Source organism: Theropithecus gelada, chromosome 15 (genome assembly GCF_003255815.1).
Source record: "Theropithecus gelada isolate Dixy chromosome 15, Tgel_1.0, whole genome shotgun sequence".
Lineage (NCBI taxonomy): Eukaryota > Metazoa > Chordata > Mammalia > Primates > Cercopithecidae > Theropithecus > Theropithecus gelada.
Window position 1 is genome coordinate 83,303,044 of NC_037683.1, and position 14,792 is coordinate 83,317,835.

At 40.6% G+C, this 14,792-nt stretch overlaps 1 protein-coding gene across 2 annotated transcripts in view; it reads left to right on the top strand.

The window, feature by feature from the left end:
• C15H9orf135 (chromosome 15 C9orf135 homolog) overlaps positions 1 to 14,792 on the top strand; it is a 92,819-nt gene that overhangs the window by 16,061 nt on the left and 61,966 nt on the right. For both annotated transcript variants that reach the window (XM_025359251.1, XM_025359252.1), the window contains exon 2: positions 8,011 to 8,119. In XM_025359251.1, the coding sequence (XP_025215036.1) occupies positions 8,011 to 8,119 (109 nt within the window). The remainder of the gene's footprint in view (positions 1 to 8,010; positions 8,120 to 14,792) is intronic.

A 14,792-nucleotide genomic window follows, 5' to 3' on the forward strand; every position in this document is an offset into this window, starting at 1 on the left:
GATTTTGCCAAACATTTATTTGCTTTTAATTGTTTCATTTCCTTTGCTGTTTTTGAATGAATTCTAGGAGGAAAGGGAAAAATGTGTATTTGTGTAGTTACGTTCATTATGGAAGTCTGTTTGAATTCTAGATTTTATTCCTGAAGAAAAACTTATTTGTTTTCTAAAGTAAATGAAACAAATTTGTCCTGAAACCAAAAGACTTTGTATTATCTACTCAATATGCACAGCTCATGGAATCACTAAGTGTGATTTAAAATAGATCTTAAGGTGACATAATGTAATCTTTTGATGTTTTTCTGGAATAATTCAAATTATTTAAGCCAGTAGATTAAGACTATTGGAATAGGAGCTTACACAGGTAATTGAGTGTTTCTTTGCTTTTTGTTTTGGAGGGAGGCAGGCTGATCTCCATGTCACTCCATGCCGGAAATCTGCAAAGTGTTTTCAGACTACAGTAATTACTAATGTACAGTGCCCCTTAAAAACTCCCCCTTTAGCCCTACTTTTCCACCACCCAGTGTCTTCAGCCAGTTATTCCAAGTTGTTTCTGGAGGAGAGGATCAAGGAAACTCAGAAGTGTCCTAGGATTTGAAGATAATTGAGATCCAGTTGTCTAAACATAGGGTGACAGAACGTACTTGCCCTCGTTTCACCATGATAGTCCGTTTTTTCACCACTCCTGGTGTACTTAGCATCTTATTTCCCTCTAAAAGTATCCCAGGTGGGATTACCAATTGTAGTGTTGCCCTATTTTATACATGTCCCTTCAGCTGTTTTCAAAGTCATGTGTTTGGCAGTTAATCAGACTGACCACATTTATTTAACATTTAAACTGTTATGCTAGACAAAGCCTTCAACTGTTGTATTCCTTTTGTTTCCTTCCAATATTCTCCATAGGGCCTCCTGTTCTGAAGATTTTCTATGAAGAAAATTTATAATAATGATAGGTCTTATTTACATGCCACTCAATATATGCTGAGTGAAGGAGATGACTTCACTTATCTGCCTCCATCAGATGGTTTCCTTTTGAGTGCAGTTAAGTTTCAAATTCTGTGGTTTCATGGTTATAGATGCACAGATCACATACAGCATGAGATACAAAGAAAAACAAAGTCTTTCTTTATAAGTCTGAAATGTCACAATTTTTCCCAAGAACATAAGATTTTCTTTATGATTCTGCAAATACATCTGGAAGTCTTCATTTGTCAGTTTGAGGGCTATGCCACCGAATAACACTGCCTTGGCATGTAAATCATTTGCCCATGAAATCTTCAAAGAGGATTGTCAAATGTCTCGTTGCAGTCTTTGATTCTATCAGTTTTATGTTTCTAATGTGTTAGGGAATATAGCTGACTCTGAAGGGTAATTTTCTTTTAAAGTTCTAGATAGCAGATGATTATAAAAATCTAATAGAAAAGGTATCTTTCGCTTCTTATTTGGGCTAGATTTACATCAGAAAATACAATAGCTGACGGCATGGTTGTGAACTACATTAATATTTCTAAAATTTAAAATTAATATATTCTGCCATCTGGAGTCTTAACTAAACATTTTAAACATCTTTGAAATCTGCAAAGAAAAGTACGTCTCTTGTCAAGTTACCAGAAGCTAGAATTCAGCTCAGATTTTCATTGTTCTCATGTCAGTTATTGCTCAGATTCAAACCCCTTTGCAATCAGTGTTATGCATATGTATGTTGAAAGTTTTCTCATTCAGCAAGTAGATTTATAATTCCTCTGGAGACAAGTTAGCATTGCAAAGGACTAGCATCTCTATATGCATAATTACTCCCTCTTTACATGTGCTTTTGCAGACTGAGCCAGGATACTCTTCATTTTTATGGACACGTTTGAAAGTCTTTGCTTTCCGCATTTATATTGAGGTGACAGTAACAAAATGTAAGAACATTCATTTAATCAATCAATCAGTCAATCATTTAAGATTTAATGAGCATTTACAATGTGTCACACCAAGATCACAAAGATGAATAAAAAATAATTCCTGTGTCTAAGAAGCTTTCTGTCAAATGAGAAGGCTGATACGTGAATGGATAATTATAAAACAATGTGAAAGGTGAGGCAGTGACAAAGATGCTGGTTTCTTTGCAACCTCCCACTTCCCTTGCCTCACATAAACATACAACCACAGAAACCTAAAGTGTAACCTGTTTCCTTTCCTGTAAGAATAATCCTATGACCAAACCCCACCCTCTCCTCTGCTGATGGGGAGCTGGGCCCTCTGGCCCGGGGCAGCCTCTGGGAGCTGCGGGACCTTCCTGACCTGTAGCTCTGGACTCCAGTTTGTTCAGTCCTGCAACTCAATGTAGCAAGATTTTCAGATAGCTGAATCTATTCAGTTTGAAGGACTGTGAGGTTGTTTTTACTGATTGTTGATGTTACAGGCCTTCTTATGAAAGGTGATAGATGATTATTTTATTTTGAATGTTCTTGTCAAAACAAAAAGTTGGCAGCCTTATGTTGGCCCCATCCTTTTTGGGGGAAAGTTTGGCTGCTCCATGAAGCACTTAGGTTTGGGAACCACTGAGAGTCTGGGGTGCAGCTGTTCTCTAGGGGGTTCTCAACCTTGGTACTATGGACATTTTGAGCAAGATACTTCTCTGTGGATGGGGGCTGTCCTGTGCATTGTGGCATGTTTAGCAGCATTGCTGTCCTTTACCTGCTAGACGCTGGTAGTGCTCTCCTCCTTAGAAGTAATACCCATCAATGTCTCCAGGCATTGCCAAATGTCTGCATTGTCTCTGGGGTGGGAGTGGAGGCCACAGATTGATCCCCTTCTCCAACCAGATTGAAAACCACTGGTCTAGAGCAATATTTTTCATGACCCGTTAATGCATTGTGAACTGAATTCAGTGGATTAATAATGACATTTAAAAAAATAAAATATAAGGAATGAAAAGTATCCAAATTCCTATGATGGTAAAGACTGTCAGATTTTGGCTTCAATTTTTTTTCTCCTTTTTTTTTTTTTTTTTTTTAGACAGAGTCTCACTTTGTCACCCAGGCTACAGTGTAGTGGCGCGATCTTAGCTCACTGCAACCTCTGCTTCCTGGGTTCAAGTGATTCTCATGCCTCAGCCCTCCGAGTAGCTGGGATTACAGGCATGCACCATCGTGCCCAGCTAATTTTCTGTATTTTTGCTAGAGATGGGGTTTCACTGTGTTGGCCAGGCTGGTCTGAACTCCTGACCTCAAGTGATCCACCTGCCTTGGCCTCCCGAAGTGCTGGGATTACAGGCATGAGCCACCGTGTCTGGACAAATTTTGATTTCAATTTTATGCATGGAAATGCATGTATGTATTCTGGATTAAGATATATCACTTTTTTGGCCATATGCAGTGGCTCATGCCTGTAATCCCAGCACTCTGGGAGGCCAAGGTGGGTGAATCACATGAGGCATGAAGCCTGGAGTTCGAGACCAGCCTGGCCAACATGGTGAAACCCTGTCTCTACTAAAAATACAGAAAATTAGCTGGGCATGGTGGTACTTGCCTGTAATCCCAGCTACTCAGAGGGCTGAGGCAGGAGAATCACTTGAACCCGGGAGACAGAGGTTGTAGTGAGCTGACATCATACCATTGCACTCCAGCCTGGGCAATAAAAGCAAAACTTCATATAAAAAAAAAAAAAAAAGATGCATCATTTTTCTTACTGGGGACTGTAGTTGAAGAGTTTGAAAGTTACTACTCTAGAGGCATTCTAAATTCTATTTTAGTACATTTATTTATTTTTCTCATGCAGAATTTTTCATTGCAACAAATAAAAAATCATGGCAAGTCATTTGATGACTAAACAAATGCAGGTAGCAAGAAGAATGAAGCTAGAAGAAATATATATTATTGCACCGTGATTATTTTTATGTATGTATATATTATATTTTAATCACAGAAAGGTTATAAGGCTTGGTTTTGACGAAGTGCTTAAAAATACCCAACTAAAGCCTATTGTAGATATTATCATTACACTTAATAATATTTTACACTTATATGTCACCTTTCATTTGAGACTCTCAATCTGTTGATTCATTTAGTTCCTCAGCTTATGATTCTCAGTTCATCTCAGGAAATCCAAGGCACAGGCCACTGTTCCCCTAACGTAATAAAGTCAGAGAATTAATTCAGTCTCCTGTTTCCTTTAGAAAGCCTTAATCATTTTATATATGGTAAATATGTATTATAGAGAGAGTATATAGTAAAGGTATATCTTATATTTTATTTGGATCTATATATTTTACTATGTTTCATACAGTGTATTTTATACATTTTATAATTTTTAAACATGTATATTTCTCTCTGCTAGGCTGGCAGCCTCTTGGGAGTAGGGGCAGATTTTGGGCTGTGAATCTCTCAGAGCCCCACAGGCTGTGGGCACAGCATCCGTGGGCAGCCAGCAGGCACGAGGAAATGCCAGTTACATTAGCTCAGTCCCCCAAAGAAACACCCTCATCATAGATTCATGGTTTTAATGTTAGGCTTTTGGCTGCTATCTAAGGTTGCTATATGGAAAAAGAACATATCTGCATCTTTTGTAAGAATTTAGTTATCATGAAAGCTAAAGTATATGGTAGGATCATTAGGGCCACATACTGACTTTCACAGACCATAAATATCTTTGCTTTCTTAGGCCCATTCTTCCATTAAAAAAAAAAGTTTAAAATGATAGATTGACTGATGGTGTGAAGACAGGTATAATCCAAGCTGGATTATATATATATATATATATATATATATATATATATTTCTGATTTAAAAGTAGTTATTTTGTAGGCCTCTACTAGTATGGGTTCTGTGCCTTCTTCCGTGTCTAATAAAGAGGTGGGCCCTGGGGCAAATACGCTGAAATATTACTGGTATATTTCCCCTTCATTTGTGTGCTGCTGTAGGGACGTACTCCGGTTTTATTGCCTCAGGGAAGAATGACCCAGCAGGTAACGAAAGAGCCAAATTATTGGATTTGGATTTCAAAAACTTGGGTCTCAGCATAAGCCCGATAGATTTGGGAGCATGAAGAGCCAAGCCACCCTGTTCCACAGCAAATGAAGAATTCATAGACACACAAAGGAGAAGGCCAGAGAAAAAGCTGAGAATGTTTGAATTTGTCTGGGATCCTGAATTTGAGTTCAGATTTTGGAAATCCTGGAGCCAGATGGGACCTGTAATAGTCTGTTCTCATGATGCTAATAAAGACATACACTAGACTGGGTAATTTAGAAAGGAAAGAGGTTTAATTGACTCATAGTTCAACATGACTGGGGAGGCCTCACAATCATGGTGGAAGGCAAATGATGAGCAAAGTCATGTCTTACATGGCAGCAGGCAAGAGAGAGCTTGTGTAGGGAAACTCTCCTTTATAAAACCATCAGATCTTGTCAGACTTGTTCACTATCATGAGAACAGCATGGGAAAGACCCGCCCTCATGATTCAATTACCTCCCACAGGGTGTCTCCCATGACACGTGGAAATTATGGGTGCTACAATTCAAGATGAGATTTGTGTGGGGACACAGCCAAACCATATCAGGACCTGTCATTGCCTCTCCCCATCACCCCCTATTCCCAGGGTAATGTTTTCAGAACTGTTGAAGATTGGGGCTCCCATGTGTCCCCAAGCCCAGAGTGCTGGAGAGGTGAAACACTATCTGTTTGGTGGGTCAGGCACGTAACCCAGGGATGGTGCCTGGGTTTCCAGGAACCCAGGTGGAGAGAGACACTGGAAGATGTCTGGTGGGCTAGAGAGTGGCACCCTTGCAGCAGAGCACCAGTCTACCTACAAGGCTGTGTGGCAAGGCCAGGAGGATGGAGACCTGCATGGATCTGTAAGGGAAGACCACAGGGGAAGGAGAGTATTTCTGCAGATGTAAGCAAGGAGAAAGGATGGCAACAAAGATGGGTTTTTGGCATTGTGGCACCAGACAAACCCCTCAGAACTGGAAGAAATCCAGGATTGACCAATATGCAGGTTTTTCCACTTGGTAAAATGAGAGCTTGGAAGAAAAATTAAGTTCAATTATGGCAAAACTAAGTTCCAGTGTATACCAGATTTTGAAGCCCAATTAGTATTCACTATACATAGATGTTTGTGATGCTTTACAGCATATGAAGGGTTTTCTGCTTTTTAAAAAAATTTTAATTCATATTAAGATCTTAAAAGGTATTGTTATTATTTCTGTCCTCATGTTATATATGTGAAAATGGAAGCACAGAAAGGTTAAGTGACTTGCCCAAGGCCAAACAGCTAGGACCTGGTTGAGCCTGTGTTGTCCAATATCCCCCCTGACGACTTAAGTGAAAGCTTCCTGTTAGGCTCTCATAAAATGCTGGTAGGTTACCAAAAAGCATTTAGTGTTTTGCACTTTGATGCTCAGATGTGAGGAGAGAAGAGGGTTCAGGTGTGGTGTTTTGCCTGCCACCCCACCCTGGGCTCCCTTGCTGCTGGGTTCTACTACAGAGCTCTGCTATCATGCTCAGAGGTGGGGAGGCAGGGGTGTTAATGGGAATGTAGTGCAGGGGCTGAGTCCCAGTCCAGTGGGAATGGGGAAGGGGGTCAGGTCCTAAAGGGCCTCATGACTTGGATGCCCTTTGGATTGGGTGCCCAATCTAGGTTAAGGGAAGTGATTCTGTTTCCCTAGGTTTTTACCCACACTTACCATGTTGTAGATTTTTCTTATTTTTATGTCTCTCTATCTAGACTGCAAGCAACTGAAGGCAGGGGCTCCATCAGACTCGCTCCCCACTGCATCCCCCAAACCTACCAAAGTGCCTGGCATATAGTAGGAATTTTAAAACATTTGCGGAATAAACAAATAGCTGAATGATTGAATTATTGGGTACTTGAGTGTCCTCTAAAGAATTCTAGCCCTGTATCCCTTAAAGCAAGGTACTTTCTGAGGGGTGCTTAGTCTTAGCTTCCTGTATTTCACTCAAGAAAGTTCTATTAAAAATAGCTTATTCAGTTGCCAGCCACTTCTGCTTTTTCCTTCTCTAGCCCCAAATCCCCTTCTTCCTTCTTCCCCACTACTTCCCCTCCCCTCCCCTCCCTCTCCCCTCCCCCTCCCCCTCCTTCTCCTTCTTCTCATACTCCTCCACCTTCTTCTTCCTTCTTCCTTCTTCTTCTTTTTCTTTTTTGAGACAGGGTCTTATTCTTTGCCCAGGCTGGAGTGCAGTGGCACAATCATGGCTCAGTGCAGCCTTGACCTCCCTGAGGTGATCCTCCTAGCCCAGCCTCCCAAGTAGCTGGGACTACAGGCACATGCCACCAAGCCCAGCTGATTGTTGTGTTTTTTTGTAGAGATGGGGTCTTGCCATGTTTCCCAGGCTGGTCTTGAACTTCTAGGCTCAAGAGATCTGCCTGCCTCCCAAAGTGCTGAGATTACAGGCATGTGTTACTGTGCCCTGTCTCTTATTATTCTTAATCACTCTTTTAATCAGGATGTTTGGTATATTTTTTCCTTCTTCCATCTACATTTTTAAGAACTGTTTTCTTCTACCTCATGTTTATCAGCTTCCTTTATTGCCTCTTTAGAAGCAGGAAGCACGGGTTATAAATCAATATGGGCAAATACTTTGCTGTCTTGTTTTGAAAAAAATTGTAATTAAAATTCATGGTAGAAAGAATTTCTAAAGTGGAAGGTTGCCTTTCCAAGATATTACCATGTCTTATTTTAGAATTTACTGTTGGTAAACTAATCTACATTATTAAATAAGATTCACTTCATTGGAATCACTGAGTAATTACTATTACTATGTTCGAGAAGTATTGTTTGGGTGATATTATTAGTTTTGTCACTTATGCTAGGTTGCTTTTAGGAATTAGCCTCAGCATTACTTGAAAAGAGATGGAAAATACTTTATATGTCACAAATCTAATAAATTTATAGTTAAAATAATGCTGCAAATATAGAAAATTTTCATTGGATAGTTTTTAAAAATCTGAATGCAATATAGAATAAATAAACTTCATCTCTTAATGTACTCCTAATTTTTTCTTAAGGCACCGTGACAGAGAAGCTTTTCCCAAAGATTATGATATAGAGGGTCCTGAGAAAGTTAAAAAGCTGTGTAATTCAACATATCGGCGACTTGGAACCGATGAATCCCCAGTAAGTAATTGCTATTACTTTGTTTTAAGTCGGAAATCTTTGTCATAGTGAAACATGAAAAAGTTAAAGGAGGAGTGTTTTGTGCAGCACCATCCCTCGTTAACAGTGCTAGTTACTTAGATGACTTAGTCACTGTGTGCTGAAGCTACATTACCTGTAAAATGTGCCTATCTTATAAAGTGATTGGGTGAATTAAATGAGATGGAGCAAGTTGAGTACGTGGCACGGTGCCTGGCACAAAAAAGTGCCTAGGAAATTGTTCCTGTTGCTATAATGCTGTTGTCACTACAGTGACAATATCCTGTTAGATGTCTCCTTTCACCTCCATAATAACCCTGCGAAGTGGGTATTACCATCTCTAATTCACAGAGGAGAGGAAAGAGCCTCCTAAAGACTAAGCGACTTACTCAAAGTCACACAGCTAGGGAGTGGAAGAGGGAGAGTTTATACCTAGGTCTTTGGTTTCAAGTCTTTTGTACTTACCTTAAGCTGGTGGAGTTGTGAGTAACTAAAACGTGCTATTAACAGTCTCATAATGTTTGTGCAATCCAGTTACAAGCAGAATATTTATGGCATAAGTAATTCCTGTTTGAATTGAGGTGAGCAGGTTACTACTTGGCTACATAGGTGTCTGTCCAGTCAGCATAAGGCAAGAGCTCAACTCCTAGGAGACCTGCAAATTGGGTCCTACAATGTCAGGAACTTTGGGGCTAGCTGAAGACAATTTAGCCTTAGAGGATGGCCTTGGGCATGAAGAGCTGGTGATTTGATGAGGGTGGTTGTACAAGTGATGAAAAGATTGGGTTTGTGTCACATTCTGCCCCCCAAAGCTGGACTAGTTTTAGACCAGCATTTAAAATGAGGCAAGTGTAAAAAGATGCATAATTCCGCATTGGAAATTGTTCTAGAAGATTCTCCATTCTACAAGGTAATGAGGACAAATTAGCTTAGCATGGCAGCGCCATTTCCTCCTTTCCTCTTATAGTTGCAGTGGACAGAGAGTAATAAGGATCACCTGGAGAATGGAGATTTATTGTAAAGTGACAGCTGCCTGGATATGGAATGAGGAAACTTGCAGGAACTAACACAGCTCTAAAGCAAGGCATCCCCATCACCACCCCAACCTCTCTGTGTCACATGCACACACAGAGTCTCTTTGGCATCTCCATTTCTCTCTGCTCAGGTTTACCTCTTGCTCCATAGCCCAGATCTCAGGGGAATCTGATGATTTCCTCAGTTTCCACCCAACCCTCTTCCCTTTGCATCAGGCTGCCTCATGGGTCATCAGCCGGCATGTGGATGGGGCTCTGCAGTGTGATGCCCAACTCAGTCAGCATCCACCTTGCTCCATTCCCCCACAAACCCAGCTTAACCTTGCTTTCTTCAGCATGGGGCTGTGGTCAGGACAAGAGTAAGTTGGGCAAGACAGGCATTGCTTGGCATGCACTTAGAGACTTTGGTCCTTAAAAAACATTTATTTTTGATTCCTATATAAAAAATGTTTTTAAAGAACTTTTGGTCCTTAAAAACATTCATTTTTGATTCCTATGTAAAAATGCTCTTGGTCTCTGGGTATTCCTATACCTCATATATTTGATTCCTATATAAAAATGCTCTTGGTCTCTGGGTATTCCTATACCTCATATCACAAAGGACGTGAGATGAAGTGGGGTATGAGGTATAGGAACCACAAACATTCCTTCCCCAATATTACATGCATTACAGTGGTCGAGCCTCAGGTTTAATGAGAATGTGTAAATAAATAGTAGTATTTACTGTCTGTATGTCTTTTTGTTGATGGCCATTGAAACCCTGTCCTTCACCTGCCAGATCTGGAATGTGTATTCAATAGAAAAGAAAATAGACTGAGGAATCACTATTTCTGATGGAACTGCTATTCTCTATCTTAATAGCAATTTACATTTTTCCCTATAGACTTCCTGTGTATAAAGCATTGGCTCATCAATCTTGTTTTTCATTCTTCACAACAAAGCTATAAAGCTGTCAAGAAATATATTATTATTCTAGTTCTAAACCTAGACTTGCAGATCTTAAATGACTCACCCAAGGTCCCAAGTGTAAAGAGAAGGAGGGGATACTGGCACCGAGCCCCCACACCTTCACATGCCAGGTATGAGGCTGGATGTAGCAAGAGGATAGGCAAGTCCGTCTTCCTGTTGTCACAGAGTTTTGATAAGGGCCTAAAGACACTCTTGATAGTTGGCAGGAACCACATGCCTTAAAGCAAGAATCCAGGCCATCTAGGCAGGACCTACTAAGAGACTAAATTAGATTAAACCAATATGAGTAGTTATGTCCTTGAAGACAAGGGACTGAAGAATTAAAAAAGGATTCATGTAGTTGTGGGTCCTGTGCCCCTCTTTCTCCAGTTGAGAGGAGTTTCAAGGGAACCACTCAGAGAGATTAATATGTATGTCCTGGAATTTAGAGGACATGGGGTCCAGGCACATGCTTAAAAACTTAAATGTTAGAAGTCATGCCTGATATGGCACAGCAGAAAGAGGGAGTACACTGCCCTTGGGGCAGGGACAGCAGTGGCCAAGAAGAGACTTGCCTAATACTTTTATTAAACAAAAGGAAATAACTTGCTGTGGGAGGGAAGGGGCAGTCTGATTAAAATGAAATTCCTTTATGATTGCATCCTATTGATGCAATAGGATCAATTCAACAAGATGGTTCCATTAAAAACGTTTCATTTCATCCTCTGGACAGCTCTTCAGGCTCATACGTGATCCACATTGGACAGATGAGGGGACTGAGAACAAGTGAAGCTTAATCACTGGTGAAAAGTCAAACAACTAGAAAGTGTATTACAAATTAAAATCCGTTGTTCTTCTCTGGCTTTAAACGCTAAGATCTTAGAGACTTTTCCAAACTGCCTCTTGGAGTACCAAACTTTTCCACGTCTAGTGTGCTGGCCTTTTTACCCCACTATACTGCACCTTCCTTGTAGAAAATAGACCTGATTATTTTTGCTCTGGCTTGGATATTGTATATCTCACTGCATATGTGTTGGGGCTTTGATTTCTTACATCTTAGCCGTAACTTCTGTACTATTTCCTGAATTATGTCCACACACATGCTGGCTAGCCCTATTCCCATCTGTTTCCCCTTCTGAATGCCTTCTTAACATTTTTGGGTTTTTTTTTGCAAGATTGATGCTGAATGGCTGCTTTGTCCATCCACCACATTTTCATTTACCTGATTGAAGGTGTCCTTGTCCTTAAATGCTGCTGCAGGAGCTAATGTGAGCATCATTTATTTGTAGCAGAGTTTAAAATGGGACTTACTTTTGTCTACATTTTGGCTAAGGCTCTAAAAGTCTAAGAACAGAACAATAGCCTCATGTGCCAAAGTAAATAATTAGGTCACTTAAGCAAGATCCTCAAAGAAGATGGTGCTAATTTGCTCCCACTCACGTGAGGGATATAAGATAATTGAAATGCAAGAAGCCTAAAGAGGAGTTTGTTAGTACAGAGAGGGTTTTGGAAAGAGTGTGCTCTAAGTCTCATCTCAAGGACCCTTGTGTGCCTCACGAAGTTAGACATAAGGCTCTGGTGACTGGTGAGAGGAAGCAGAGCAGAAAAGAGGGAGCCAGCTCCCTTAGAGGTGGAGCAAGGATGTATGAATCCTCGGGCCCAGATGTGCCTCTTGTGGATCCAGTGTGGACCACGGGGAAGAAGAAAATGACATGGCATCATTTCAGAGCCTGTGAAAGAGCACCTCATAGTGGGTGCCCAATAAATATTTGTAGAAGGAAAAAAGGGAGAGATGGGTGGGGCCTAGCTGGGTTTCCAGGAGCCAAGGCAAGACATTTAAGTCTAGCCAGAGGCATCTTCTATCATGGGACATGCCATTCAGTGTTCCCAGAGGTGATCCCAAAGTCTACCAGAACATCCCAAGAAAGTCATCTTTGAACATTCACCAGTGCCAGAGAGGGTCAAAGATAAACATGTCCAGGGGAAACCAAAGCAAGATTACATTCTGCCATTCCTGCATTTACCTCTCTGTCTTCCTCATCTTCACACATCCTTGGTATCAGTCCCCAAGGAGATAGAGGGAGGTGGGGAATAGGGAAGAAGTCCAAGTGGGATAATTGAGAAGAAGCCAACTGTGCCCCCTGTTCCCAATATAGTAGGCCAGGCCGAAGCAGCCCCAAGGTGGAGGAATGAGAATCTTTCCATGACGTGTGAAGTTTTGACTATTATATGGGACTGGCATTTTACTTACCTCAGTGAAAATCCTCTTGGGACAAAAGTAGCCAGAGAAGTTCTGTATTATCTGAGAGTAACAAGCAATGCCCTGGGACCTGTCTTATATTTCATCAAGGAGCGTGAGAAAGAACTAGTCCCTCCAAATGACTGCGGATGGGCAGTGATGGAGGAAAAGTAGGTTTGTTTTCTGATTGTACCTACTTGTTCAATGAGCCAGTTACCCTTTTGTATGTAAAAGAGCAGTCCATTCTTATCATATCTCCCTATCCCCTTTCCTTACTTTAGTTTTCTTCATGATACTTACATTGCTGGACATATTTCAGACTTATTTAGTTGTTAATCATTTGTCACCTCCTGTTAGAATACAAGCTCTATGAAAGTGGGGACTTTGAGCTGTTTTGTTCCCTGTTTTATCTCCAGTTCCGAGAACAGTGCCTAGAACATAGTGGATGCTCAATAAGTATTTATGGAAGAAAGGGAAGAAGCAAGAAAGGAAGTAAGGGAGAGAGGAAGGGATGAAGGAAGGAAACAAAGAAAGAAGGTAGGAAGGAAGAGGAGGAGAGAGAAAGGGAAAAGGATAAAAGGAAGAAGTTCTACATTCAACAAACATTTTTTGAGGCCCCATTACTTTGCCACACATAATGCTAAGTGCTAGGGTAGGAAACATAATTCAAAAATTGGTCCTCGTATATAAGGAGCTCATAGGTTCCTAGGGGAAATGGGAACACATAACCATGGTGGCAAAGGGTATGATGGATGCTAAGAACATCAGGATGCTGTGAGGTGCACCTGAACTGAAATGGGTTGGAGGAGGTTTGGGTATGGTTTCCTTTGAAGCTCTGGAGCTGAATCCTAAAGGAACCATCTCTTGGCAGAATCTGGAAACGTACCATTCAGGTTTCAATGGTGGGATAATTGATTTCCTACTTCAATGGTCCCTCAGGTTTCAGGAGGCCAAGTAAGGCCATTGGGGAAATAGATTCACAAGAGAACAGTAATTCAAGCCACTGGGCTTGCCCTGATTGTCTTATTCTAAGCTTAGTGGGTAATAGCATTCTAAACTGTGGTCTTTTACCTGGACTTTATTCAGGTGCTACATATCTCTACCAGGGTAAATTCCACGCAAACTAAAATCATCAAGAGTATGTCTACTATCGTTGCTTCAACTTGTAAAGCCTCTCACCCAAGGATCCTCACAACACTACCAAAGGCCCTATCACAATCACTTATGTTACCTTCCTAGCATGTGAGGCTGATACTAAAGTGAGAGCCACTGGGAGGACAAAGACCACTTCTGAGAAAGGGGTGCATGTTGAATCCCATAAATTTAGAAGGATTAAGTACAGAGCACATATGATGCTGTGTCATAGAAGCTGAGAACTTGTCAGACATAAATGAACAAAGAAATACATAAACAATTCATTAAACAGATTTTTCTTATACAGCTAGTGGCTCAATGCCAAGGCATTTTTGGAACTAACAGGACAACATTGTTGAGCAAATTAGGCTAATATTAACAGCATCACAGACAGTGTGGATTTAAAAATGGCAAATAAATGAATAGTACAAAAGTATATTAGCATTCGTTTTATGAACAGATTAAGACTAGCCAAATAAGCCTAAATATGAGCTGTTTTAGTGAATAAAAATTTCACATTTGAAAACTAATGTTCCCAAAAGGGATACAAAGGATATAATTATACCAGATATGGGAAATTCAATTATTTACTTAACTGGTTCAAGTATTTTTTTCTTTGACATTGTAGGATAGTATTTTGACCAGTATAATCTTATAATCTTATAGATGCTTCTTGCATTCATATCTAAGCACCTGAAAGGGGTGTACGGATCAAATGTTTATAAATGCAATAATTTTAAATGCCACTGCAGAGGAAAGGAAGATGTTTGGGGATAGTAGGCTGTTGAGCTAGGGTCTCCTCTTGCTTCCTGTCTCCATAATCTTGGAGCTTGCGGTTGATGTCACAGGTTTCAGCATTCTCTCCTGGAACAACTTTGGATCAGCTTTTCCAATATCACCACAATCACATCTGGCTTTCCTGTGTTAGGAATTCTGTATCACTTTTGGCCCACTGAGTGTACTTCCCCAGTTTTCTGCTGCATCTCTGAGTCTATTTATTCTAGCAAGTATCTTCTCTGTCACTTCCAGACATTTGGGATGGGAATGAAAGCGGGCCACCCAGCATTTTGATCCCATCACTTGCATTTGCTGCTCCTTTTCTACATCAGTAATCATGCCCTAATTTAACTCTTACAGAAATTAGACTTTAATTTTTCATGTATATTAGTCTGCTTAAGCAGGTGTAACTGTTATGTTGAACAAATGAGGCTTAAATTGGGCAATCACGTGCACGTACGTACACACAGACCCGCACGCACAAACATGCAGAGACACACACATCCATATTTTTTGCCTCCAC